The sequence below is a fragment of the Charadrius vociferus genome, unplaced genomic scaffold (assembly GCF_000708025.1).
Source record: "Charadrius vociferus isolate BGI_N301 unplaced genomic scaffold, ASM70802v2 scaffold248, whole genome shotgun sequence".
In the NCBI taxonomy this organism is placed as follows: Eukaryota; Metazoa; Chordata; class Aves; order Charadriiformes; family Charadriidae; genus Charadrius; species Charadrius vociferus.
This window is the reverse complement of record NW_009649851.1, coordinates 312036-337384: the sequence shown is the minus strand read 5'-3', so window position 1 is coordinate 337384 and position 25349 is coordinate 312036. Positions and strand designations below refer to the sequence as shown.

General features: G+C 35.5%; 1 protein-coding gene across 1 annotated transcript in view; it reads right to left on the bottom strand.

Annotated features, from left to right (window-relative positions):
• SBF2 (SET binding factor 2) overlaps positions 1-25349 on the bottom strand; it is a 217886-nt gene that overhangs the window by 39177 nt on the left and 153360 nt on the right. The window contains exons 17-26 of the mRNA XM_009890946.1: positions 17014-17184; positions 15178-15440; positions 13729-13901; positions 13397-13470; positions 12826-13021; positions 11486-11613; positions 8994-9169; positions 7918-8063; positions 3863-4061; positions 1606-1802 (exon numbers count right to left, since the gene is read on the bottom strand). Of these exons, the coding sequence (XP_009889248.1) occupies positions 1606-1802; positions 3863-4061; positions 7918-8063; positions 8994-9169; positions 11486-11613; positions 12826-13021; positions 13397-13470; positions 13729-13901; positions 15178-15440; positions 17014-17184 (1723 nt within the window). The remainder of the gene's footprint in view (positions 1-1605; positions 1803-3862; positions 4062-7917; positions 8064-8993; positions 9170-11485; positions 11614-12825; positions 13022-13396; positions 13471-13728; positions 13902-15177; positions 15441-17013; positions 17185-25349) is intronic.

Sequence of the window (25349 nt, the reverse complement as noted above, 5' to 3'; positions counted from 1 at the left end):
TCAATTTATTCTATTTATATCAGGTTAAAGATGGCTGACCAGTATTTCAGCTAAGATAATTAGTATTAAATTGGTTTATAAGACTAACATTTGAATTACCACGCTTAGGATTCACACCATAAACCTGTGGAACAACTGGTGTAACTCATAGCTTTGGCAGCTGCTGTGTTAACTATTGGTAGTACTTCACTGATTCATTTCATGAATCTTTCCAACAAAAATGCATTATAAAAAACACGTTTCATTACCTTGCTCCTCACTCCAACTAAAAAACGCCCCCACAAAACACTGAAGAGACACACTGAATCAATGCTATAGCAATGAATATTCAGCAGATAATTAGTGATTCATGAATTAGTGTTAATAGCCAGTCCAGACAGTCTGATGTAAAAAATGTTTTCCTAATATCTCTGAAATGTTTGAGAGTTTTGTGAAGTTTGAAAATTTTGTGAATTTGATATACACAAAACTTCATATAGCTAAACATTATGTGTGATATAAACTGTTCTTTACAACTAAGAAAACTGTGGTTTTCATAATGATACTCTGTGAAGGAAAAATTCAGGACGATGCAGAAATTCTTTCAATCATGTAATCACCAAACTACTTTTACGTGAGTTGCACATATTTATACAGTATGCTTGCCACAGGTTTTGAAAAATTCTACTCGGCAGAGTGAAACCTTTTAATTGTGTTTTCGTCATTATTGTGGTGAAACGCAAACATAAACGGGACTGAGGAATTTCTTTGTTACCTTAATGTGTTCCTAGTACTCCAATTCCACCTCACATTTTCTTTTTCTCAAAAAAGAAAAATTATGGCCTAATTCTAGAATAATTTCTAAACAACTACCAGTTCAATTAAAGAGAATACTGACTTTTTTTCAGCAACATGCCAAATTCACACATGGCATGAAATTAACTCGGAAGAAACGATCTGCATAAGAGCTGGAAATCCAGGCAGTCACAAGAAGTATCCTAAACACTGCCTGTGAATGATGAAAGTCAGCTAATGTTCATTCCAAAATTAATGTTGCCCTAATGTTATATTCTTCTGAAAAATTAATTATTCTGACAAAACTTGTGCTGGCCCAATCTTGATCACACAAAGGAAGAGATTTACTTAGTGCAAAGACTCCAACTTAAACCTTTCAGGTCTATACTTTGTAAAAGAAAGATAAAATTTAAACTAGTATTACAATGAAAAACATGAAAAAATCCAACAGATAATGGTGTCTCTAATATTTTATATAATCATCTATTAAAAGGGACCATGTACACTCATTACATAAAACGGTGCAAAGGAAAAAGATAATTTAAGGGAAACGGGGGAAGTTTGCATTGCATTTGTCAGCTACCAGCTTTTACCGAAGACTTTTGGTACATATATAATCTCCATTCAAATTGTTCATTGACATTTTTTGAACCACTTGCATACCATTCAGGATCTGCTTCTTGACATACAATAATTAAACTGAACTAATATAATATCAGATAACCATTCATATTCTGAGACTTTAGATTAAATCGTATCACTGATTTCCTCTACAAAAAAGTATTTCTACATTTAATTACTGATACAGAAAGCCTCGCTGTAACAACTCACCTGTAGTATGGGTGTTTTGGGATTTGAAGAGGCCAACAACTCCTTTTCCATGAAAGCCCCCAGATCTAAGTAGAAGAGTACTGTTTTTAGTGTTCTTCCAACAGACAACTGGTAGGCGATTATGACGGTAACAGCGAGCAACTCTCTGCAGACTGCTGTCTTGAACAGACTGAGGTACTACCAGAAGCCCAGGATAACTGCATTGACAAAAAGGTGGAAAAAAATTGAACAACAATTAAAACTGCTGTCAAACTTTTAAACAATGAAAAAAAAATTCTAAAATTCCAAGCTGGATATACATCTTAACGAAAATACACCTCAACTGTTAAAACTACTTTTTTTATTTAGTAACTCTAATTTTCAGTCCAATCCTAGTAAATACATTAATTAGTAAAGAAAACTTAATTTTAAAAACTACTTTAATTACAAAAAATTTGTAAGACTATCACCACTAGTCTCTTTCCATTTAAGGTTGTATTTTATTTCATAGTATTTTTCTCCTTAGTATATCTCTATCATTATAATGAAGCCATATTTTTGAGCATGACAGAAAAGAGAATTTTGAGGCATGCAAATGATGCAGTAGTTTTGTTTTGACACTTGTGTATGAAATATGAGAATTCAAAGGAAAGAATGTTAGATTGCCTAAAGTATCACAACTAAAACAATAGTTTTTGGTTTATGTCAAAATACATTTAAACTTTACAGTCAGATTCCTTGGAACAGTGTATTTGAAACTGCGCTTTTGTGTACTTTTTAAAACACTACAATACATTGAGAGATTAGGAAATTCACTGACACAATACCTTTAAAAATAGAAAACCCAGCAACACTGTAGTTGTGTTCATGTCAGTGAAAAAAGGATTCAAGCATGATGAAAAGATTACTTTCTATCTCCTCAAGAAAAATTTCAATTTATGTGCCAATTTCATATGTTAAGAAGAAACTAAGACAAGAAGCAGGGAAAAGTTACTGCTTACTAAACAACTTTGTTCCTTTACAATATACACTGTTCCTGTAAATTCACTTCTTTGACACTTATTGAACTGCCCTCATACAAAATCAATGTACGTAATATTTACAGTCTACCTCTTAAAATACAGTAACCAAACTAATATGGCACTAGATAAGTATTTATATCCTGAGATTTGTAATCCACTAATATATTATCTTTTCCAAAAAATCCTTTAGAGTATTAAAAACTGGTGGGTTTAGGGGAGGAAAGAGCTGTCTGCATAATGTTCAAAGCATAAAAAAAAAATGTAGATTTAGTGCGTTCATCTGCATTGTAGTCTATGGTGATTGAACAAAATAAGTTATTAGTCTGCTATTCTAGATAAGTTGGAAAACAAGAAAAAAATCTAGTATTTTTCTTGTGTGCCCTTCTTCCATGAAGAACCGGCGATTTCATTATCCATAACGAAAGCAATGACTAGCCAAAACTGGCTTTAGAGAACACAAATACTCTTCTGATACGACTTGTGCAGATATGCTTTTGTATTAAAAAGAATTATTGCGGGTAGTGGTAGTAAACTCCATCAGCTTTCACAACAAAAAGGGAGTTAGTAACACTCGTGTTTAAACACAGCAGGCGACTTTCAGCACGTGACAAGCTTTTAAAGTAGTGTAGACAATTAGATTTTAAAACATATTTTTATTTGAACAAAATAGTTATGTATAGTTATTTTTGAGGCTTCCTTTTTTATTTAGGAATAGAATAGATTTTATATGCAAATATATTACATAAATGATTTCCATTACCAATACAGCAAGTTACAGAAACCATACCAAGTGAGTGAATTCTACCAGCTAACTTTATTGGCTAAGTCAGAAAGCTGAAAAATAGCCTAATGATTTAGACATCAGTGTAGAAAGTCAAGAGAGAGAAACTCCTTCAAAAGGCAATTCAGAATATCTAGCTCTGTCTCCTCCAAAAGCCCCAGGGGCACTCTCTTTCCATAGACTATAGAAAGAACCTAGGAAGGAAGACTTGTGTTGTCTGAGAGCTTCTGGGGCAGTTCTGAAAGCTCACTTCCAGCTACCACTGCTGGCAGTCTTTCCGAATCTGATGAATACATATGAAGCCACCAGAAGACAAATCTCTGAGTGGAATACAAATAGCTTCAAGGTCACTGGGTGAACACTCCTGCTGTAGACAAAAATTTTCTCAGAGTAAGTTGCTTAAACGAATACATCATGTGGTATGTGTGTTATATCATCTTTATTTTCAACCACTTGACCGAATTGGTAAACTCACCTCCTGCAAAGTGAATACATCCTGTTCAGTGCAGTTATTCTTAAGTATTCTGTTTTTGAGCGAGAAGAGTTACTACTGATGGTCCCAAGTCCCAAACGTTGATAGTCTCTGAAACAGGCTCTTTCTACTAATTGCTCCATTGTTGATTTTTCTGATGCTTTTAGGGTACCACTTGTGTGCAGCTCGCTGTCATCTGAAACTAAAGTTAAAAATCTTTGAGTTTGGGGAGGCCAGCAGTTACACAGAAAACAAAATATAAGTTTGTCTTGCTGTCAGGGATGAATGACAAGAACTAATACATACAAACCACAGTTTATAGAAATTTTAAGCAATAAGATAATATCTTAGTCAGGAAACCTGAATATATTGCAGTTACCTACTGCACTTGTGACTGGCATGGCTGACAACTCTCGCGCTAAAATTTTGGAAAAAGTTATCTCATGTATTCATTTGAACTGAAACAAGGCAGATAATCTTTCTTTCAAAAGTTTATGAAAATTGTTAAACCCACAACTGCTATACAAAGATGTACACAAGGCAGAATAATGAAAAATGTGCACATAAATTCACTAAACATCCAAGATAAAATGGACCTTGCAATTCTTTTAAATTATCTTCAAAAAAAGTAACAATCTTTTTAAAGCTTGGTGCAAATAAAAAAATATTTCTATGTCATAATTTCACGACAGATGACAGTTGGTTTCTTAATGCCTCAGTTTCAATGTCAAACAGCAGCCTTCTTCAGCTGCGCACGTCAACTGCACTTTTCAAAGCAGAAAAACTTTTAACCATGAGAGATAAAAACCATGTCACAAGTTTAAACTACACTGAAATTCAAGTCAAGCAAGGTCTTTGTACAAAACCTGCTACCTGCCTGTAACTGACACTTCCAACTATTTCCAAATAATTCTGAAAGCAGATTTACTGTTCACAGCATGCATCAGTTACTTGCTACCACCTCAAGCACTGAAATATGTGCTTTAAGAGGGGAAGTATTTCTTCATGACTGAGACGCTGAAAAGTACAGAAGGATTTAAATGTAAAACAGGACTTTATAAAACTGGAAATTAAAATTATCATCAAAAATAAAAATTAAGATACAATTAAAATTTTGCTGGCAGTAGACAACATTCAGAATTTACAGGAGTAGAACCCATATACTTTTTTTGGGGTGCATCTTAACATAAAAGTTAAATGAGTAATTTTATTGCCCCTGCAGCTCACCAAACAAAACTAACAATTCTCTATTTGAACACTGTGGATATCTCCTCTTTTTTCGGTGTTTTTATTTGTCATGGTAAGGAAGAAGTTACAAAACATTTACAAGTATAAAGTACATTAATGAGAAACAAGTTACATGAGTTTTAGACATAATTTTTTTTGGGGCACACAGAAATTTACTATTTAAGTTTTGAATGGAAAGCTGTAACTGACTGAGGTAAGATGAGGGTGCGTGTTTTGAGTTACTTTTTCTAAATGCATTTTTCTCTCGTGAAAACAGATATATTGGTGATCAGAGTTTGCAAAACATTTTTCTGTGCACAAAAAGCTAGAGATTATAAGAGCTCGTATCAGTACCCTTAACCTGAAGAGGGAGCTGCAGATGTTTTGCTGTCTCAAGTTTAAAATGGATTTATTTTAATTTGATTTTGAAAAGAGAAGGAATAATCCCTCTATTTCACTGTTCCTCAGATATGACTGTTTGTAAAAGTGGGTTTTACAGTCTCCTATTTTATGGAACGTGCCAGTATGATCACCTCCAAGAAACAGAATTTAATAGTGATGAGATTCTAAACTCTGAAAATAAAAAGATGGGGAGGAATTGGAAGGAAATTAAATGTTCATTAGCAACAACTAATAACTAGAGTACTGTGCCCGGTTTTAGGAAATCACACTGCAAGTTACATGCAGCCCAGCTACATAGGACTGAGAAAAGAAGAATGAAGATGATCTATCAAGACTAATAAACAAAGAACTGAAATAACTGCAGATATTTAATATCCAGAAAAGAACAGAGAAGAGAAATATTACAATAGTCCATAAATACATTAAGTACTGCAATCACAATGAAGGGAATTATCTCTTCTATATGTATATGGCGGGAAAATAAGAAGTGGAGGCTTTAAATTGTGGCAAGGAAATGTTTAGGCCTGAATATCAGGAAGTTGCTTGTTTTTCACCAGCATTAAGGATGGTTAAAGCATTAGTACAAATTGCCTAGAGTTGTGGAACCTTCATCCTTGAAAACTTCTAAGAAAAAGTCAGGTAAACATCTATGAGGAACAGATTAAGTATGTTGATCTTGCCTGGGGGCACAGAGATGTAGTAGATGATCTCTTGAAGTTCCTTCCAACCCTATCTTTAACATTTAGTTTTTAAGACAATGCATCATCTGCTGCAGATAGTTCCTATTTGCTTCATCATTGGTATAGCTGCATAGTTTCCTATGCTTCAGTTTTTGAGACTTGCAAACAAAAAGTCATTCACAACAATCAATATAAAAGAAATTGCAGTGATTAAATAGCAAATTTCCTAAGGCTATTTGTAGTCTCTCTGAAGCAAAGAGTTACTACTGTTGTCAGCTGACTATATCTGAGGTGTCAGTGCAGTGAGGAGAGAAAAACAAACTGTCAAGACTTTGATCACCTTACACATTCCCAGTCAAAACATCTGGAAAGCAGAAGGTAGGAAGCCTCACAATTTATATTTTTATATTTTGTTAGGGGAGGAAAAAAGTGACTAATGTTTATATAACACCTGTGTCCATGGAAAAATGCAGTTGATTTGTACATCAGCAATGCAAAAACTCTTAGATTTTTTTCATCATCAAGAGAAGTACAAATACACATGTATCACTGTGCTTAGCGTCTCTGGGTGAAGGACACAAAATCACCCAAAAATCACACAGGTGCAGCCTGCAGAATTGCTTCTGACTCCAAGAATCTGCAACATCAGAACGCATACTAACTCAGCACTTAAGGAAGATGCTGGAAATTTAATTAAGAATGTAATTTTTCAGCACTGTGAAGACATTCTGTATTTTGTAATCCTTTCTTTTTGCCTTTTTTCCATCACTTTTATCTGGAATGAAAGAAGAGACTCAATTATTTTTTAGCCTTCCTGGAATGGCTTTCTTCCATTTTGGAGAGAAGAGAGACAGTGCAGTAACACAGTCCTGCTTCAGACAACTTTTATATATCTGCTCATAAGTCACATAAGTTGCCTTGCTTGCTGACCAAATATTCAAAAGGAAAATTTGGCTTGTTTGATGTTCTGAAGAAATTATTAGTGTTTGATAAACACTTTGTTATCTGAAATGCTTATTTTTTTTTTAAAAAAAGAAGAGAATGGTATGACAAAACAATACCTGTTTATGTACAGGAGAATCTGGTTCCCTCTAGTGGTTTATTATAAATTAGCACTGGTCCAGATAAGGATATACTGACAGCAGCACATGGTAGGAAAAGAAGTATTTGGAAGAAAGTCAAACTCCACACCATCACATGAACTGTACAAAGTGCCCAAATCACTTTCTACCTTCTGTCCCCAAACCCTTTCAACCAAAATTTGGTATTTTCAGTAGTAATGACTTATGCTGCTTTCAGAAATCATTTGTCACTTCCACATCTGCAAAAGTCTCCCATAGTATTTGCTCTTTCTTGAATCTCACCAATTACTGCTTTGTCATCATAGACTAATTACAGATGTCATGATGTCTAAAGATAAACGAAAGCTACAGCACAGTTATGTGCTGTTCCATCTACACTATTATGATGTAAAAAATGATAAAAAGATACTATATGTAAATAGCTTTATAATTAAAAAATAGTAGTCTTGTATTTGCTTTACCACTGAATAAATTCAACTTCCTCTTTTGCCTTGTCATCACAACAGAAAACACTTGCTAAATGTACATATTTGAAACCTTTCTCTTTCCTGTCTAGGAAGACTCTGCAATTTCTTCTTGAAGACATTTCTTATTCAATATATTGGAACGGAAACATAATAGGATAGACTTATCAACCAACATGGAAAAAAAAATCTTTTACTATTACCAGAGATATCATCATCTTCATTCCAGCCTGGGCGATTCCCTCTTTCTTCCACTATTGTGCCTGTCTTCTTCTTTAATAAATATTGGCGTCCAATTGTCATCTTCCCAGCACGTTTTGCTCCTTTCACAATGCTTTTTGAGAAGGTACTATAAATTCACAGCAATAAAAATACTTAGAAAGATGCATCTCATTCTCCCTGATGGCACGTACGGATTTTTATGATGAACCCACTTATCCAAATAAGATGTATTTCATAATTTTTCATTTAATATGACAAAAATTATAACCTCCACAAAAATTACTTCCCATATTAATTTTTAAACAGCGATTTTATTATTTTGAGATAAACTTGTGTGTATTATGTCTAATGATAATGAATAAGCAGCCATCATCTTTCTTTAGGTATTTGTATTTTGCTAGCAATATGATAAATCTACAAAGTTGACAAAGTAAAGGCAGGAAAGGTAAAAATTACCTTAAAGTTTTAGGATTCAATGACTAGCTTGTGACTCTACTTTCCTGTGTCAACAATGCAATAATCAACAGAAAATCACAGGAACTACCATTCTGGAACAGACTAATAATCCACCTAGTCTAGTAAAAATTAATGTATAACAAACTTCAAAAGAGGACCCAAAGCTCAAACTGTAGATTAAAAAACACCAGGACAAATGTACAAACTGTACTAAGGATAAAAGGAATTCTAACCCACGTTAGGTTATTAACTATATATTAACTATAAAGTAATACCCAAGAAATCTGTTTTTTATGTTGGCATAGCTGAAGATGCTACTTACACTGTGTGTGTTTCAAAATGTAATGAGATGCTTGTTCAAATTTACTGCAGCCAGCAATATGGATAAATAGTATATTCCTATACGAAACTGACATGTATATCATACTAATCTACCTTTTATTCAGTAAATATAAAAAGATGCGGAATAGCACTCAGTTATTTTGACTTTCCTGAAAACTGCTTGAATGACCTGCATTTCTGCAAAGCTGTCAGATTGTTTGATGTATCTGAATAATACTAAGCAAGAACATCAGTAATAAAAAAAGAAGAATGACTATACCGGAAAGAAGTATTCTTTTCTTTTTGTTTTGGTAAAATTATCTGTGGTGCTGTTTGCCCGGCTGCAAATGCAAAAGTGCTGAAGATGGATTGAGGATAACGGAACTTCGTTAACTGTTTCTTAAATATTTCCACCACTTCAGGACTTACTTCTTCATCAAATGCTACTTTAATTAACTGCATATTAAAGACATGACATATTAGAAACTGAAAAAAATGTTACAGAATTAAAGAAATTAAAAGATCCTGAAATATATTAGCAAAATTCCCATACTTATGCAGTACTATGCCTATCAGAAAATACAAATATATGTACATACATCTTATTGATTTTGAGGGATACTACACAGCATATTATTTTTTATTTAATTTTTACATCTATGTCCTAATACTAAGGTATTTTCACTAAGAAGCATCTGGAATTCTCATAAGATCAAACACAAAATATTTTGGTAAATCCAAGTAGTAGTGCTGGCACGAAGATGTCTACAACAGTTCAAATACTAGTCACATGGGACAGTTTAGCTTGGAAATATTCTGCCAGCTCTGCCCATATACTGGGAGCTAAGATTGGTAATGCACTTCAAAGACTCTCATCAAACCAACAATTTCAGCATTCATACTTCACAACCATTATACTTCCATTATTTAGTCATTCCAATTTTTGCCTCCCCTTGCAAAGTATAGAAAACTGGTAAGAATAAAAATGTAATATTGAAATCCGATCCTTAAAAACAAACTAATCTTGTTGTATTCAACACTGATCCATCCACCCCACTAAAAGTGCTTTTTGAAAGGTTTTGGAAAAAAAAATAAATATATCCCATCCCATCATCCTCAGCCAAAAGGATGACAGTCAGTAATTTGGGAAGGGGTGTGGGTGGGAAATTGAGAGAAAATAGGGACTCTATAAAAGGGCCCAAGAGAACTTTAAGAATGTGGAAAAAGCAAAGGAATACCCTAGAGCTTTATTTCAGAGCGCATACCTATGCACCTTTTGAACGTCTTTTGTTTGCCATTGAGAAGGGGGATGTCATCATTGCTTTTTAAATTTCACTTGTTTTGTAAATACTTTCCAAATGACTAACAACAGTTTTTCTAGGACCTCCTTGAAAGGAGCTCTTGAATCTTCAGGGGTTATACTGATCTGAAGTTTTAAAGACATTAAATAGCTTAACTGCAGCCAAAACCTTCTCAAAGTCATAATTAATAAACAAAGAGGAGGGGCTATTTCATACTGTATTGAACTCTAGCTGTTACAAAGGGAACAGAAAGTAAACTGTTTGCTGATTGTTTTTGTTCTCATAACCTAACACAGAACTATGTTAAACAAAAGCAAAGATGATGTTTGACCAGAATCCAGCACTAAAAACACTGAGCTGTGTCTGTATTTAGCACATCATTGAAGCATGCTAACTATTCCGGTAAAAAGATTTCTGGAAAATAAAAGTCCTCCTGAAGCCCTCTCAAAAGTCCACAAGAACAACTTCCTTTCAGCTGTTTTACTCACTTGTATTCCTAATCTTTTGCTTTTGAATACGGTATTGACGGACGATTAGCTAAATAATGTCCATTATTGTAAGGAACTAGTAAAATGCTGATGATCTATTTTATTATGTTTTCAAATGTTACTATTCTCAATGAAAACATACTTCTGCAGTCAGCCAACCCAACAAAATATTTCATAGATTAAGTACTGCAGTCTACTTTCAGTCCATACCAAAATGAAATGACACGATCAAAAGATCCATATCAAAATTCTTTACCTTCAACTTTCCATCTCTTCGGGTTTGACCACAGTTAAGATCACTACCCAAGAAGAAATATTTAGGGAAGATTTCAGAGACTCATGATTTCTATTTCTTAGAAGTCCACCTCTGTCAATTGCCCTGCAGTACCTGCTTCTGCTGAACACACTGAGGCAGATCCTACAGACAGGAAACTACAAGGATCTGTGCAGAACTCGGGAAACTACCAGGATCTGTGCAAGTCATACACAGGTTTATTGGTTCTGGGCAATGGTGGCTACCCTAAAGACTCCTGGAAGTGCAGCTCCCATGTGTGACATACCATGACTTTCTGCTGTGGGTTTTTACAGAAAGCTGGTAAAGTGACAAGTCTTGAGAAGAAAGCAATGTTTATAGCTTTTCTGTATTCATTCCATGTAGCTGGAGGAGAGAGAAAGCGTGTTTCCGCTAGTCTGCCTAGGCCTCTACTTACTCACATATTAGATTGTGGACCCAAAATAATCCTTTACTGCATCCAAAATAGAAAAGTAAGGAAAGGAGTGAAAAAAATCAAATATGAAAACGGTAACGCTCTGTAAATATCAACTGGGCCAAGAAATGCCAGGGTTTCTATGAGAGGACTGCATTCCCTATTGACTTCACAGGGCAGAAAACGGAACTCTTCGCAAGTATCAGGACAAAGTGCTGCTCGTAAGTCTTTTGAACTGATTGTGTTGTCACAAATTTTTACAAAACTTCCTTTTACCTGAAAGGTAGCTGAAGTTATCTGCAGTCCTTCCTGCATACTCTGCTGCAGCTGGTTTTGTATAGTGATCTTCTTCTCCTTTGTAACAGATGCAATAGGAAAGCTCCGGATTACCGTCTGCTCTCCAACTGAGGACCATAAAATTGTATTTACAGGTACTTGTTAGATCACAGAATCAGATCCGGTTTGGTCACAGTGTACTTTGAATTGGTAGGAATGAGTAAGTACAAAGCAACACGAAAATTATGGCACAGAATTCATTTCAGGCAAAATGCCTGAAAAGTTGGTAAATTCCTAAAGTATTATTTTTAATCTGAATTTCTGCTGGGATGATTAGAAAAATATTCTCCTTCCTTCCTTGTCTTTCTACATGATGAAAATGCACCCCCAAATCCTGGGTTGGTAGGGGGTGAGGAAACAGTTTCACACAGCTTCTTCAAATTTCACGTTACATTATACAACTTATAAACAACAAATGATATACACTGATATCTTTACATATGACCACAAATGTTCCACAAGAAATTTATACTTCTGAATGACAATCTGCTTAGAAATGGCAAATGTCAAAATATGAAAATTTATCATTAAGAAGAGCTATTTCCATTACATATTAAAAAGAATACTGATTTTATTACTAATAATTTTAGGGAGAATACTAACTCATGAATATTTTTCATTTAACACACTTCCAGTGGCTGAAAATAACTGTTTAATGAAAAGCTAGGGGTAGTGGAAGCTGCAGATCTAACACAGTATATATGTTCTGTCTTAGCTGTGAAAAAGCTTACAAATGCTTTGTGAAGTAGTATTATTAGATTAATTCAACTTTACAGACAGAACTTAAATACAAAGATACTAAACATTTTGTCCATTTGAAAGTCAATGGAACTTACTAAAGTATGGTCAGGAATGTCCTTATTTGCTGTCTCTAACTTTAGGTCGTCCATAAAAGCCCATAATACCATGTGACTGTCTACTGAATTTTCCTCTAAGAGAACTACATGTTATAGTTTTATATTACATAAATTACTGAAGACAGCACTGTAAGTATGTACCGATATGCAGGAATAAACAATCATTTATCGTCTTCAGCATCAACATTTATCACCTCATCCGAAGAAATAAGTTCTACTTAAATTAAATGCAAAATCAAAAGCAAAATCAATCATACCTAGGGACAAAAACCTATATGAAGAGATTATTCTTATCTGATAAACATGAAAAATTATACTGTGAGGTGCATACATTTTGATGTTGATGCTTGAATAGGTGGATAGGCCAGCTCAAGCTTCTGCCTATCTGAATGACCACAATTATCACTGTTTAATTTTTCTTACCCAGTTGATCATGAGGAGTGCCTTTAAATATAATTCTGTAAGTGGTAAGGAACAAAGCTCCTTCAGCAGGGAGGATGTGAGGACCTCCAAGCAGTCCTCCTGTAGCTTCCTCTCTGCCATCAGGATCCAGCAGCACACGGAGACCTTCACAAACAAATTCTTCTCCTGGCAGTAAAGTTGGTCGTAGAATTTTGGGCTGATGCAAATAAATGAAAGTGTGTGTAACAGCGATACCAGTGTTATATCTCAGTCTAGTTTTCATATTTGGCTTTAAAAGCCTCAAAACAAAATTGTTATGAGACTGAGTCCAAAGAAGGGAGATGAAGTTTGGACTCAACTAAGAGACATGGGTCTCAAAAAACAGTGGGCATGCAACAGCTTGTTTATGATCAGAAGTTTGGCTCTACTAGTTTCCTAAGTTCATATTTCATGAGACCAAAGCCAAGCATTGGTGGAAATTTTCTTTAATGTTTTGATGTTTTCTCCTAACATTATGAGGGGGGAAAAATGATGACTAAATTGCATGATTCTAATACTTGTAAAGAATACAAATATGTTTCATAATACTTGCCTTCTGTATTGGTGGAAGCCGCCTACTCTCACGATGGACAGCCTCCAAGGTCTCTATGTGCATTGCTACAATGCCTGGAAAGCAGTAACACCATAAATGAAGTCTCACATAATACGAAAGAGAAAGTTGCAATCTAATTAAAGCTCTGATATTCTGAAAATCTCAAATTTAAACATTGAGAGAATAATTATTTGAAATCCAACAGCAATTATAGTCTAGAAAAGAAATCTAACCTTCTAACTTCACTGAAAGTAACTGAAACTAGAAAGTGCATTTCTCTCACTAGAAAAAAAGAAGAAAAAAAAACACCATCTTATTGTCACAATTCTTACCTGGTATCATGCAATGAAGACCCTTGATATGATCCTGTGTAACTCCGCTCTCTGTGCAAACCTTGTCAATAAATCTGGTGATGAAGCGTACAACTGCGTTTGCAACATCATTGTTCTCGGAGTCCTCAAATCCACTTTCAGTGTCGTAACTCTCTGCAACACTGCCTGCAATACTATAGACATAAATAAGAGAAATTTCAAGTGTGACAAATTCAGCTGGTGATGCACATATGAAACCTGGCTAAACACAGACAATTATTTTTTTTCTAGTTACAATCTATAAACCTTGCTAAAAGCATATGGTGGTATCACAATTACAGTGTATTTTCACGGTCATTAACACTGTCAGGGACTGCATGGATGATGACAAAGGAGAACTTTCCCTCCATGAGTCCAGCACAGACAAGCCCCCAAGAGGGAAAAATGCTGCTTGGAAGCAAGCTCTATGTTTTCTCTTCATAGAGTCAAGCACATTATTTGCAACCCATGGTAAACAAATATCCAGTTACATAGAGAGAGAGACATTAAATGCATAATTTGGTTGCACAGCGAAGCATTCAAAAGCCAGAAAGACCAGAAGAAAAGTTTTTTGTGCATCAGATAGAAAACGTGAGCAAGTCAGCGGGAGATGTACTTTGAATGTCTGAAAATGCCTCCCATAGTAATATTAAGAGCCACATTCACACACTGCAACACATCCTGCAACCTGTCTACGGAGCATGTCCTAATGCCTGAGTTTAGAGGTGTTTAGTCAGCAGAAATGAGTAGCCACGTGGAGTTTGATACTGACAGCCTGCCTATCTTTTACTTAATGCCAGTGTCCTACAGTTTTATCAGGTGGGAATTCTGACAGATCATAGGTGATAATGAAGACAGTAAATAGAGAGGGAGGAAAGTTGTTGTGAAATGTCCTGGATTTGCATGCTAGGCAATGAAACTGGTGTAATGCTCCTCCTGCCTCCTTAGTAATTTAACCTTTGCCACAGTGGTTTAGTCCTCTTGCTTTTTGTGATCTCAACGCCTTTCTTCCTTGCAGCTGTTGCACAGAAATTGTGATTTTATGGATGCTATACAAATGTTTTCTTGATTTTAAGTTCAAACACTGTCTTTTTCAAGTTATATAAAACTAACAGAGTAGGTTTTTTTGGCTGCTGTTTTCTTTCTTATCATACCCTATCTTTGTCCTCAACATTTGCATTACTAGATTAAAAATTCTTACTGGGACAATAATATGTTTATGTTGCTTTAAATGGTGGTAAATTACTCCAGATTAAGTTCTGTTATTTAAGACGAATCATGTTAGACTTCTGCTCTCCTTAATTAATGAACTTGAAGAGAAGATACCAAAATAATCTGGTATTTAGAGTAAGTCCCAAAAACTAAGAAGCTTTTGAAAACTGTGCTCCATCCTGACTGATTACCACTGAACTTGTGTTTGTTTGAACCCACCTGTTTGTGACAATACTGTTGCTTCCACTCTCCCAGTCACCAGTAGCCGATGTTCTTAATAACTTGTTCTTACTTGTATCCAGTGGTACTAGCAGATAGACCATGAGGTTAGCAAAATGAATCGCCTGACTGAAAACTGTACTTTCCTCATTCTGGACTAGCTCCTGCTGCGTTTGTTTATTAAGAGTTGGCCATAATCGCAACTGCTCAGCAGCCAGGTCCATTGCTGTCTTATCCTGGTCTGGACCTACAGAATTTTTCTCCTAGAAGACATACAGAAAGGAATATAAAGACATAGAAGAAATAATAAAGTTTTAACTTAAAAACCAATGTTTAGTAAAAACTTTATTTATTAAACTCTTTATTAAACTTCTTATGTTATTTAAATTGTATATTAATTTAAAAAGAAAAAGCAAGTAACTACACTCAATATGTTTTAAGGAGAGTTATGATTATAGTAACTGAGCTTTGAGGGCAGTTTACTGAAATATGCAAGTAGAGCAATGTGGACAGATCTAAATAACATAATTTCTTTCTAGATCTTTTTTATGCTATATGTTCTTCCATGTTTCTTCAGAGTGGTTTACTGATTTTAATATAGCTGCTCTTTTCAGCTTATCTACTTAGCTCACGTGACAAGCATAAATCAGAATGAGAAATAACATGCCGCTCATTGCTTGATGCAGGTGATACTCTCCAAATTCCCAGGACGGTCAGGTGAGGCAAGCTTTTAAATAAATAGTTTCCAGACCAGCTGAAACATTCACCTTTTCACATGTTGGAGTCCAACTCTAGCATCTGCTTGAAGCAAACTAGGCAGATGACACATAGCCAAATTGTATTATAGCCTAAGGAAATTAGAATAAAGGAATCTGGCAGCTGATATTACCGAGATAACGCCTGATGTTAAATTATTAAAGGACTAGGTATCTTGCAAATGTTTTTTCCATACTAACTTAAAGTTGAGCTAGTTTTCCATATAAACACATGTGAGGGTTAAAGTAAGCGCTTCCTTGTAAGTTCTACTATTCTTCACATTTTTCTTTAATAGCGTCAGATTGGAAGGGGCTCCCCATACACAGTCCCACAGTCCTTTTCTCTTTATCCCTAATATACCTGACATGCCTTTTCATTTCTTCATTCTGACTACATTTCTGGGAATATCTCTGTCTATTTTACTTCCTCTCTTTACAGTGCTGTAAGACTTTGGGTAGCGTACACTTTTCAGTCACATAGTTGATAACGATATTTTCATACAGGAAGCAAGACTACAAATGGCTCTTTACCATGTGTATGTGCTCCTTCTTAAAAACAATAAACCTTATTTTAGCATGCTGCAAGGCTTCCCATTATACTTCAATTTTTGCATTAGAGATGTACCTTCTTCCTACTGAGACAGCCAATTTGTGTTCTGGAAGATCTATTCAATTTTAATAACACAGACCGAGTGCCATTCAACAGAATCCACGCTAGGGTTTGATAATAACCTAACACTGGACACTAGAACTGCTGCTAGCTTAGGCTGTTCATATAATAGAACTGTCGCTAGTTTATAACATTGCTATATGATAAGTTACTACTCTCAGGAAAAACGTGGAAAATTATACAAAAAGTTGTTGTTCGAAAAATCAGAAGAGCAACATCAAATTACAATGCCCTTTACAAAATATAATTTTTTCTTATTTTTTGCATTATTGTATGCTGTTTAATACGGGGAAAATGAAAGAAAAATACATAACATCGGAGAAACCATAACTTAGCTCTCTGTAACCTAGAAGACAATTAAAATGTGAATAAAAATACTACCTTGATATTTACTTTAATATATTCTCCTACCTTTTGTCTCAACTGTACAGCATGGTTGTCATCTTTGGCAGTAAGGTAGAGGGAGCGAACTTGATTTTGCACGTTGCTATAAAAGGTTGTTTCCCAAAACTGTTGGTTAGTCCAGATAGGATGGTCTTGTACACAGGTGTAAGCAAACTGACTAACTCCAGGTGCTAATTTCTGAAAGTAAAAAATGTGCAAAATTGATAAATTAGTCCTATTACTTCATTTCCTTTAAAGGCTATGGCTTGAGTATTGAAATATATACACGTATAAAATCAGTCCTACAGACTGAAATATGCAATATATACCATCTTTTGTACTGCAATATAGGAAAGAGAAATGATCTCCAGTTTTGTGCCGTTAAAGAAATTAACATACAGGAAACTTGTATAGAAGTCTAATGCCAATGCAGGGCACGGCTTTCTTGACTCACAGTAGAAAAACGAGACTCGAGAAGAAGAATTCTGTGATGATTGTACAGAACACACTTCTAATAGAAAAAGCTTTCCTTGCCAACAAAATATATTATTTTAATAGACCAGTCCTACAACACAGAAATCAGTATTCAAAGAGATGAAAATTATTTCTCACTTTATTTAAAAGTCAGAACTATAATAATGAAATTTGAAATGATTTTAAGTGGAAACCAAGTCCTCCCAACAAGCTGCATTTGTTGCAACAGCAGAAGATTAGATAAATTGTTCTGTTCGTTGTTATCTACTGCACTGTATGACCCAAATCCAACTCCTGAAAGAGCACTGAATTTGGTATGTTCTTTGAAGTCACAAGGGTCTGCATCCCTATAAGGTCTCAAACTGGAATTGTTGCAGCATTAACTCATTATGAATGCACCATTTTTTTCCAAGTAGGTCTATTTATTTAGGTAGCAGAAGTCTCCCAGTGAGTTGTTTAATATTCTTGATAACCACGTACAATGAACGGAAATTTCTTTCAATGACCTGAATCACGAAGAATGAAATCTTGTATCATATGTTTTTACTTTTTGAAAAAAAGGCAGCCACAAAAAAAGAATTGTGTTGTATACTGCATAAAGCAAAGAAGCAGGTAATCTAAATACATCTGCATGGTTATTTCTGCAGTAGAACTGAAGAATAAATTACATTACTGGGTGCCTCATTTCATGATTTAACTCAGAATACATCCCATACCTGAAATATACACTATATATAAAAGTTAAATTTTACTTCCACAATTATGTTGTAAACCACTTTCCTGTAGAACATGAATACTACTTGATTTAATATTTGTAATTGTAAAATTGTACACAACAGCCAGTACATCTAATACGTCCTTCGTAAAGCACCCAGGCATTCAGGTGGAAAGCTAGGAAATTACAACTGGAAATTTTAAAGTCTGGTTTACAGATTTCTGGTTTTGCAATTCTTCAAACTATTTTTTCCACATTATGCTCTTCCAAGCACATCATGAACTAAAAGTCCTGATCATGTGCCATATATTCATTCCCTATCAAAGACAAGGTCCTTTGCAATGGTACGTTTGAGGAAAAGATATGTGATATGCTACCAGAATTTACCCAACTAAAATACTTTCTTGTGATTAACCATCAAAAAGTGAGAAATACAATTTTTATTTAATCATGCAGAATTCCATCAAAATCTCTCGGTAAGCTGTTAAGAAATCTAAACATGTGGAAGATTCAAATTACATTAAGTGTGACTTTGTTTATTCAATACAGATTGAAACAGAAGCTAGCTGGTCTGTTTAACAGATTCCCAAGTTTCAGTTGTGATGCAGTTTACGGTAGCTCACAGGAAATGGTAACTGACCACACAGTAACAGCTCCCATGCTTGCTCTAGCTGTTAAATCACAGAACAGGACAGCTCAAATAGTGTTCTACTCATCTTTGTATTGAGTGATGAGCATCTCTTGAAAATATCTCAGGCATACAAAATATACATGAGCTCATGACTATGTAAAGCCTGTTAATCAGCAGGGCAGCTAACCGTACGTGAAATTGAGTCTTTTAATTGTAAAAAATGTTTAAACAAAAAATATACAGGAGGACTACCTCCATCCTCCTTAAAAGCTACCTCCTTTACGGTAATCTTTATTCTTTAAGAGCTGTACACTTTTCTTGTCTTTCACAAGGTGTGTATACAGCTAGCTTAAAATGGCTTAATTTGTTCAGCTGTGGTAACTAACACGGGGCCTACAGAAAGGATCTGGCCCAATCATTCATCTAACTCAAAATCCAGATGCACAAAACTTGTGTTACAGAGGAATGTGGATGACAGGTAAATCATGGAATATGAAAACGGACCACACATCTTCAAAGTGGGGGAGAAGGGGGGAGAAGGTAAATGTCTGTTTAAGCCTAGCTAGTTGGTATAGTTAACTCATGCCTATTTGTGTAGTGAATGCTACACAAAGGAGTGATTTATTACTGTGGCCTTCCAGGACCTAAAGGGGGCCGACAGGAGAGCTGGGGAAGGACTCTTTACAAGGGCATGTAGTGACAGGATGAGGGGAATGGCTTTAATCTGGAAGAGGGCAGGTTTAGATTAAACATTAGGAAGAAATTTTTCACTTTAAGGGTGGTAAGGCGCTGGAACAGGTTGCCCAGAGAGGCTGTTGAGGCCCCATCCCTGGAGGTGTTCAAGGCCAGGCTGGACGTGGCCTTGGGCAACCTGGGCTAGTGGGAGGGGTCTGTCCACGGCAGGGGGTTGGAACTAGATGATCTTTAAGGTCCCTTCCAACCTAAACCATTCTATGATTCTATGAACTGACTATCAACCTGTCCAGTTGCCTTTGATGCCTCAGCCCAAATCAGGTAATTGTGTAAACTAGGTAAAGAGGGAGTGAACTTTGGCGCAAACCCAAAAGAAAGTTTAAACTCATAACCCCGAGTTCATAGCAATAGTATTACAGAAATAAAAATGAAACAAATTATTTTCACATGGGGATAAACATGACAGGAAAGCTGAGAGGCTTTTAGATGCTCTTCCGGTGCTCATAATTTAAAACCATTAACAGCCATGTACAAAACACAATTTTTAAATGATGGAGATTTATGTTCAAATATAATGACATAAATCAACACTGACAGTCAGTCGTAGGCAAAGTAAAAATAGTTTGTTTACAAAAGGATGAAAGAAAATCCATCAAAAAGCTAAGCACTCATAAACATTACCCTCCTCATCACCTGCATGTGTTGAAACAAATGGCAAAAACTCATAGTGGCCAGAGCACAGAATCAAAGCCAGGACTTGCAGTTCCAGGCTCAGCTATGCCAGTTCTTTTGGGCAAAATAATTTTGGATTCTCAGCTTGTTTTGGTTAGATTGTTTGTAAAAAACCAATATGAATACCAACCTTAAGAAGCACACTGCTGCTCCTATGCACTCAAAATCCATGGACTAAAAATACTCTTGGTAGAAATATAAGCATTCCATGAAGCTTGCAGTGTCTATATTTTCTACGCTGGGAGTGCTTAGTCAGCCCGTTTGACTAGAATGGAAACTAATCTAATACATCAAAAGGGCCCCAATGTTTACTGCTGTATTCAAAAGAATTTGCTCATGATTTCTCCAATTTAAGTAAGAGAGTAGTTCAGTGTTTTTCATCAAGCAATACTACATATATAAAACCAATCTTCACCTATCTTTCCACAGGATAGCTAAACTATACTGACATTTATACTCTTTCTCCCTGTCCTATTAATTCATTTCTGCCAGACAGAACGAATATATAAGGCAGCAAAAGAATTTCCTACTTATAAGGGAGGATTTAAGGACTGATAGCTTAAAAAAGACCCTGGAAGAAAATAATAAAAACAGTTCTGAACTGATAAAGTCCTTATTCTAAAGCTGTCTGTATGATAGCTTAAATGAGCATTGAGGCTTAAATTGTAATAACCAACACAAAATGAGTTAACTTCTTCAAAGGACACCGAGTTCTTTCAGTAGACTAATAGCACTTAAAAAAACCCACACTCCCCTCCCAAGTTATGTATGAAACAGACATCACTCATATCAAAATAATGAATTACATTCTACAGTTTGTGAAAGCATGAGGTAGATTTGGGACTTGCTATGTGTGACTATATGCAACTTCCTGAATTCAGTAATTATCTTTCCATTATTTGCAACATTATTATCGAGTGGCACTGGATAATACCTGCCTAGAATTTTTTCCATTTCCCGACACTGGATATTTCTGATTGTGAAAATGGCAGTCGCTCAGTAAAAAATGAGCACCAACTCCAAGACTCCCCAACTTACTGTGAGGTGCACATCCTCAAACAGCTTCTCTATGATATTACATTATTTAGACTGCTTGTTTCTGGAAAAGGAAAACATGCTTTGTGCTGATCACTCATCAGTCATTATTCTTTACACCACAAAAGCTTAAAGAAGAAAGCAAGCTTATTCTAGCAAAGCAAAGGATCCAGTTATTGACTGTGAAATTGGAAAAAGAGTTACAAAACAAAAAGAGTGAAAAAACAATACTGCTTTTTTCTCACAGGATTTTGCTGCACATCTCTTGGCCACGGAAATGAAGGGGAAAACTCAACAGTACTCTATTATTTAGAGAAATCCAGTTTACTTCAGAGGTAAACTGGATTTCTCTCTCCAACTTATATCCTGGGTTATTGGTTTGGATATTTTTGGTGAGCAGAGGAAGGAAAAGAGGTGAGAAGCAGGTTGCTGCTGAATGCAAAGAATAGCTTCCTCCTCAGCTCCTCAAGGAATCACTGCATTATGGGTTATCTGCTTGACCTCTGTGAGAAAGTTATTGCAACACCTGTGAAATTACCACCGATCTTTGCATATCAAAGGAGATCGCAGCACTTCCTCTCCTGTATAGGTTAAGGTTCTCCTTGGAATTCTGCATGTGTAAGCTTATAGATCATCCAGGACAAAGTGACACTGCTACTTAAAAGGGTTACTCTCATCTAGGAGCTGTTCATATAGACATTTGGTCAAGTACCACCTATTGCGTATCATGAATAGGTACCGCTTACCGCAGGCAACACGCTGTCTCCACCCCCCCTCCCCCAAGGAGATGTAAACGAAGTTCTGCATATGAACATATTTGATGAGCCAGTCCTGCATTCAGATCTATGCTATGCCCACACAGATACCTGGTAAGTTCAAAAAGACTCCATAGGCTCACAGGATCAGCCTACACAGACTGACCTGCAGAAGTGAGGCTTATCTACCTATTACTTGCAGACAATACTGCATCACACCATGCATATGTATCAATATTTATCACAGCAGGCACATACTCAAACAAGTATAAGCGTATATGAATAAGTTTTCAAGTCTGACTGAGCGCTACATCAATCAAAAAATTCAATTCAATAAATGGTTTTCCCATTTGGTCTAAAATATAAAATTATACCCACCTGCAGGGGAAGGTCATAAAAGCATAAAGTAAGAACTGTGAAGTTTCCATTATTTTGCTTTTAGTTTTGATTTTTACTGCTTTAGAAAAAAAAGACGACATACTAAATCAAGCTGCTTCTCCAACCTGAAAACCTCACCAACAAAAAAAGAAATCACTTTGCCACCTCTCATACTTTCAGAAAGCCACCAAACAAGACTGGACTCAAGACTGATATACATTTTAAAATACTTTAAAGTGTGAGTAGCAAAGCGGTTCATTACACTGTTTATCTACTATTTTTTCACTGTGGAAGATAAAAGAAAGGCTAATTCACTTAGAATTCAGCGCTACCAAATCACAGACAGGTACACTAAACCAGCAGAGGGCAATAGAATTCTAGAATTTTGCAAAATTGGGATGTAATTCTGGATGAAGCTTTATTTATTGTATACATTTTCTGGCAAAAGTGACTTAAATATCTAACTACTGATGATCTTTAATCCCAGATTCCTGAAGATCATGTATAATTCACTATACATTACTTAAAACCATACAGAATATCTCAGATGTCTATATAGATGTATCAAGACATACAGATGCTAATACAAAGTCACATGTAACATTAAATAATGCACAGTAATATACTGTATATATATACTGTATATATATTAAATAATGCACAGTAACATACTTCTCCCTTCTCCAATGAGATAACAAAAAGATTTAAAAAGTTGTTATACATGGAGCACACTAAGGAAACTTCATTCATCTAGAATGAAGGATGTTCAGAACTCACAAAAAAGAGAGAAGACATTTTCATACCAGAACTTCACAGTTCTAAATAAGTTAAATTCCAAGAAGTGGACAAGAATTATGCCTTTTTTTCCCCCTGCCTACACTACACTAAAGTGTTTTTTTTTTTTTAAAAAAAATATCTAATTTCATTATAGAGATTACCACAACTCTATTCACCGAAGTTTAAACCCATTAGTAAAGGTACAGATTTCACAAATTCTCAGTTGCAGTGCTGAATCCATATGAAGACTTCCTGAAATTGTGACACAGCTGTTTTGAAAATCTTCTAAAATGTCACCGTATTCCTTTGGCATTAGGTGACTCAGCAGCGAGCGTCCACCTTTGTGACCGCATTGGAATGGTGGTATTGGCTCTACCCATAAAAATAAACCTCCAGCAACAAACCTGTTATCCAGGTCTACACTCAGAAACAAATAAAGCCTGTAAATCTCACAAGTTTATGTTTTTATTTATATTCAGATAGTGGTTCTTAGAATTATTGATTACCTGATATAAATCTTAAAGTCCAGTTAATAAAGCATCTAAGGAATTCCAAAAAGGGTAATAAAGTAATTCTTTTTAAGTTCTGCTGTCACTTTATTCTAGTATTTCTTTTAAAGAATTTTTCCTTCTCCTATGGCAGCTTTCTCTGTCTTCAGTGGTAGAATTCTCTCTGAAATTCTCTCAATATACAACGTTCCCTTATCTGAAGAAACTGTCAAAACAGTAGTCTTCAAGTAGTCCTCAAGAAGAGGATGAGCAAAATAGTCAGAAGATGTGAGGGCACAATACAGAATATAAAGTGCAAATCAATTAAAAAAAATATAACAGCAGTAGATCTCACCTTGGCAATACAAGTTATATGTACTACATGGTTCAGAAAGTGAAAGAAAGAGGATGGGCAAAAATGGGAAGAGCAATATCATGAAGAATTTTGAATGCAAGGACAAGAAACATGAAGTTATTGCACTCTGAGGTAAGTCATGTGACAGATTAAACAAAGATCCAGTCCGACCAACAGGCAAAGAAAAGGATTGTGGAGGTGCTGGATGCAAGTGCATTACAGAGCAGGATATTGCAAGGAACTCTTCTGCCAAACGGTAAGATCCAGGTACACCATGAGCAGGGCATGAGGAAGAGGAGAGCTACAACATCTGCCCAGTAAATTATTATTGGCAGGAGTGTTTTGAACTAACAACAAAGAGCTGATGTGGTATTCACAAGTTCAGAAACACAGTGATGAATCAGAGGACGCGAAGAGGAGGATCCCAACAAGAACTTCACCTGTAGGAACTAGTACAAAGTATAAAGAAGCATCAAGTGGACAAAAAGCAGGGATGTGGATGAAAACAAGAATAGCAGATACAAACTTCAATTACGGGCTTGAATCACTGGGAGAATAATAATGTGTATGAGTGAAGGGGACAACCGTTAAGACCGGAAAGCATTTGTGACACCCCAATTCTTTGGCCACATCCAGTTGATGAGGTATCTAGGATGGCAACATAGGTATTCACACAAAAGCAGGCAATATACACAAGTATAACAGCAACTTATCTCCCTTACCATCTGTCAGCATTTATTGTCTTCTGGAAACATAAAATAATGCTGCTCGAATCATGACAGATAATAATGCTCCAAAGAAACAGAATTCAATAAAATGAATTCTATTTTCATGCAGAAAACTAAGTTCCATTCTACTGGAATAAAGATGTGGTGATCAGGAGGTGTAGTTGAACTTACATATATGGAAAATGCATGGGACTCCCACTTCAGATTTACATTCCTTCACTTTAAGGTCAGAAGCTTTGCCAGAAATTTTAATTAAACCACTAGAAATTCTTTCATGGTGAAAATTCTAAATGAAGCAGTATTTCTGTATCACTGTAATCCCTCCTAGAAATAACAACAATGTAAAGAGAGGGGTTATAATTAAATCAAAATTGTTACTGTCAAACCAGAGTTCTGTATCATTGCTATAAAATGAGCTCAAGTGGAATCAGGAATAGTTACAAATTATGTAATCCAATGCTTGTGGAAATACTGTGGAAAGGTTTCTGTTTATTCTAGGAGATAGTGGATCAGTTCCTCAGTTACAGGACTGAACATTTACTACAACACTTATCTTTACTTCTTATTTTAATTGAGCGGAGTGAGGGGGGGGGTTGTCTTTT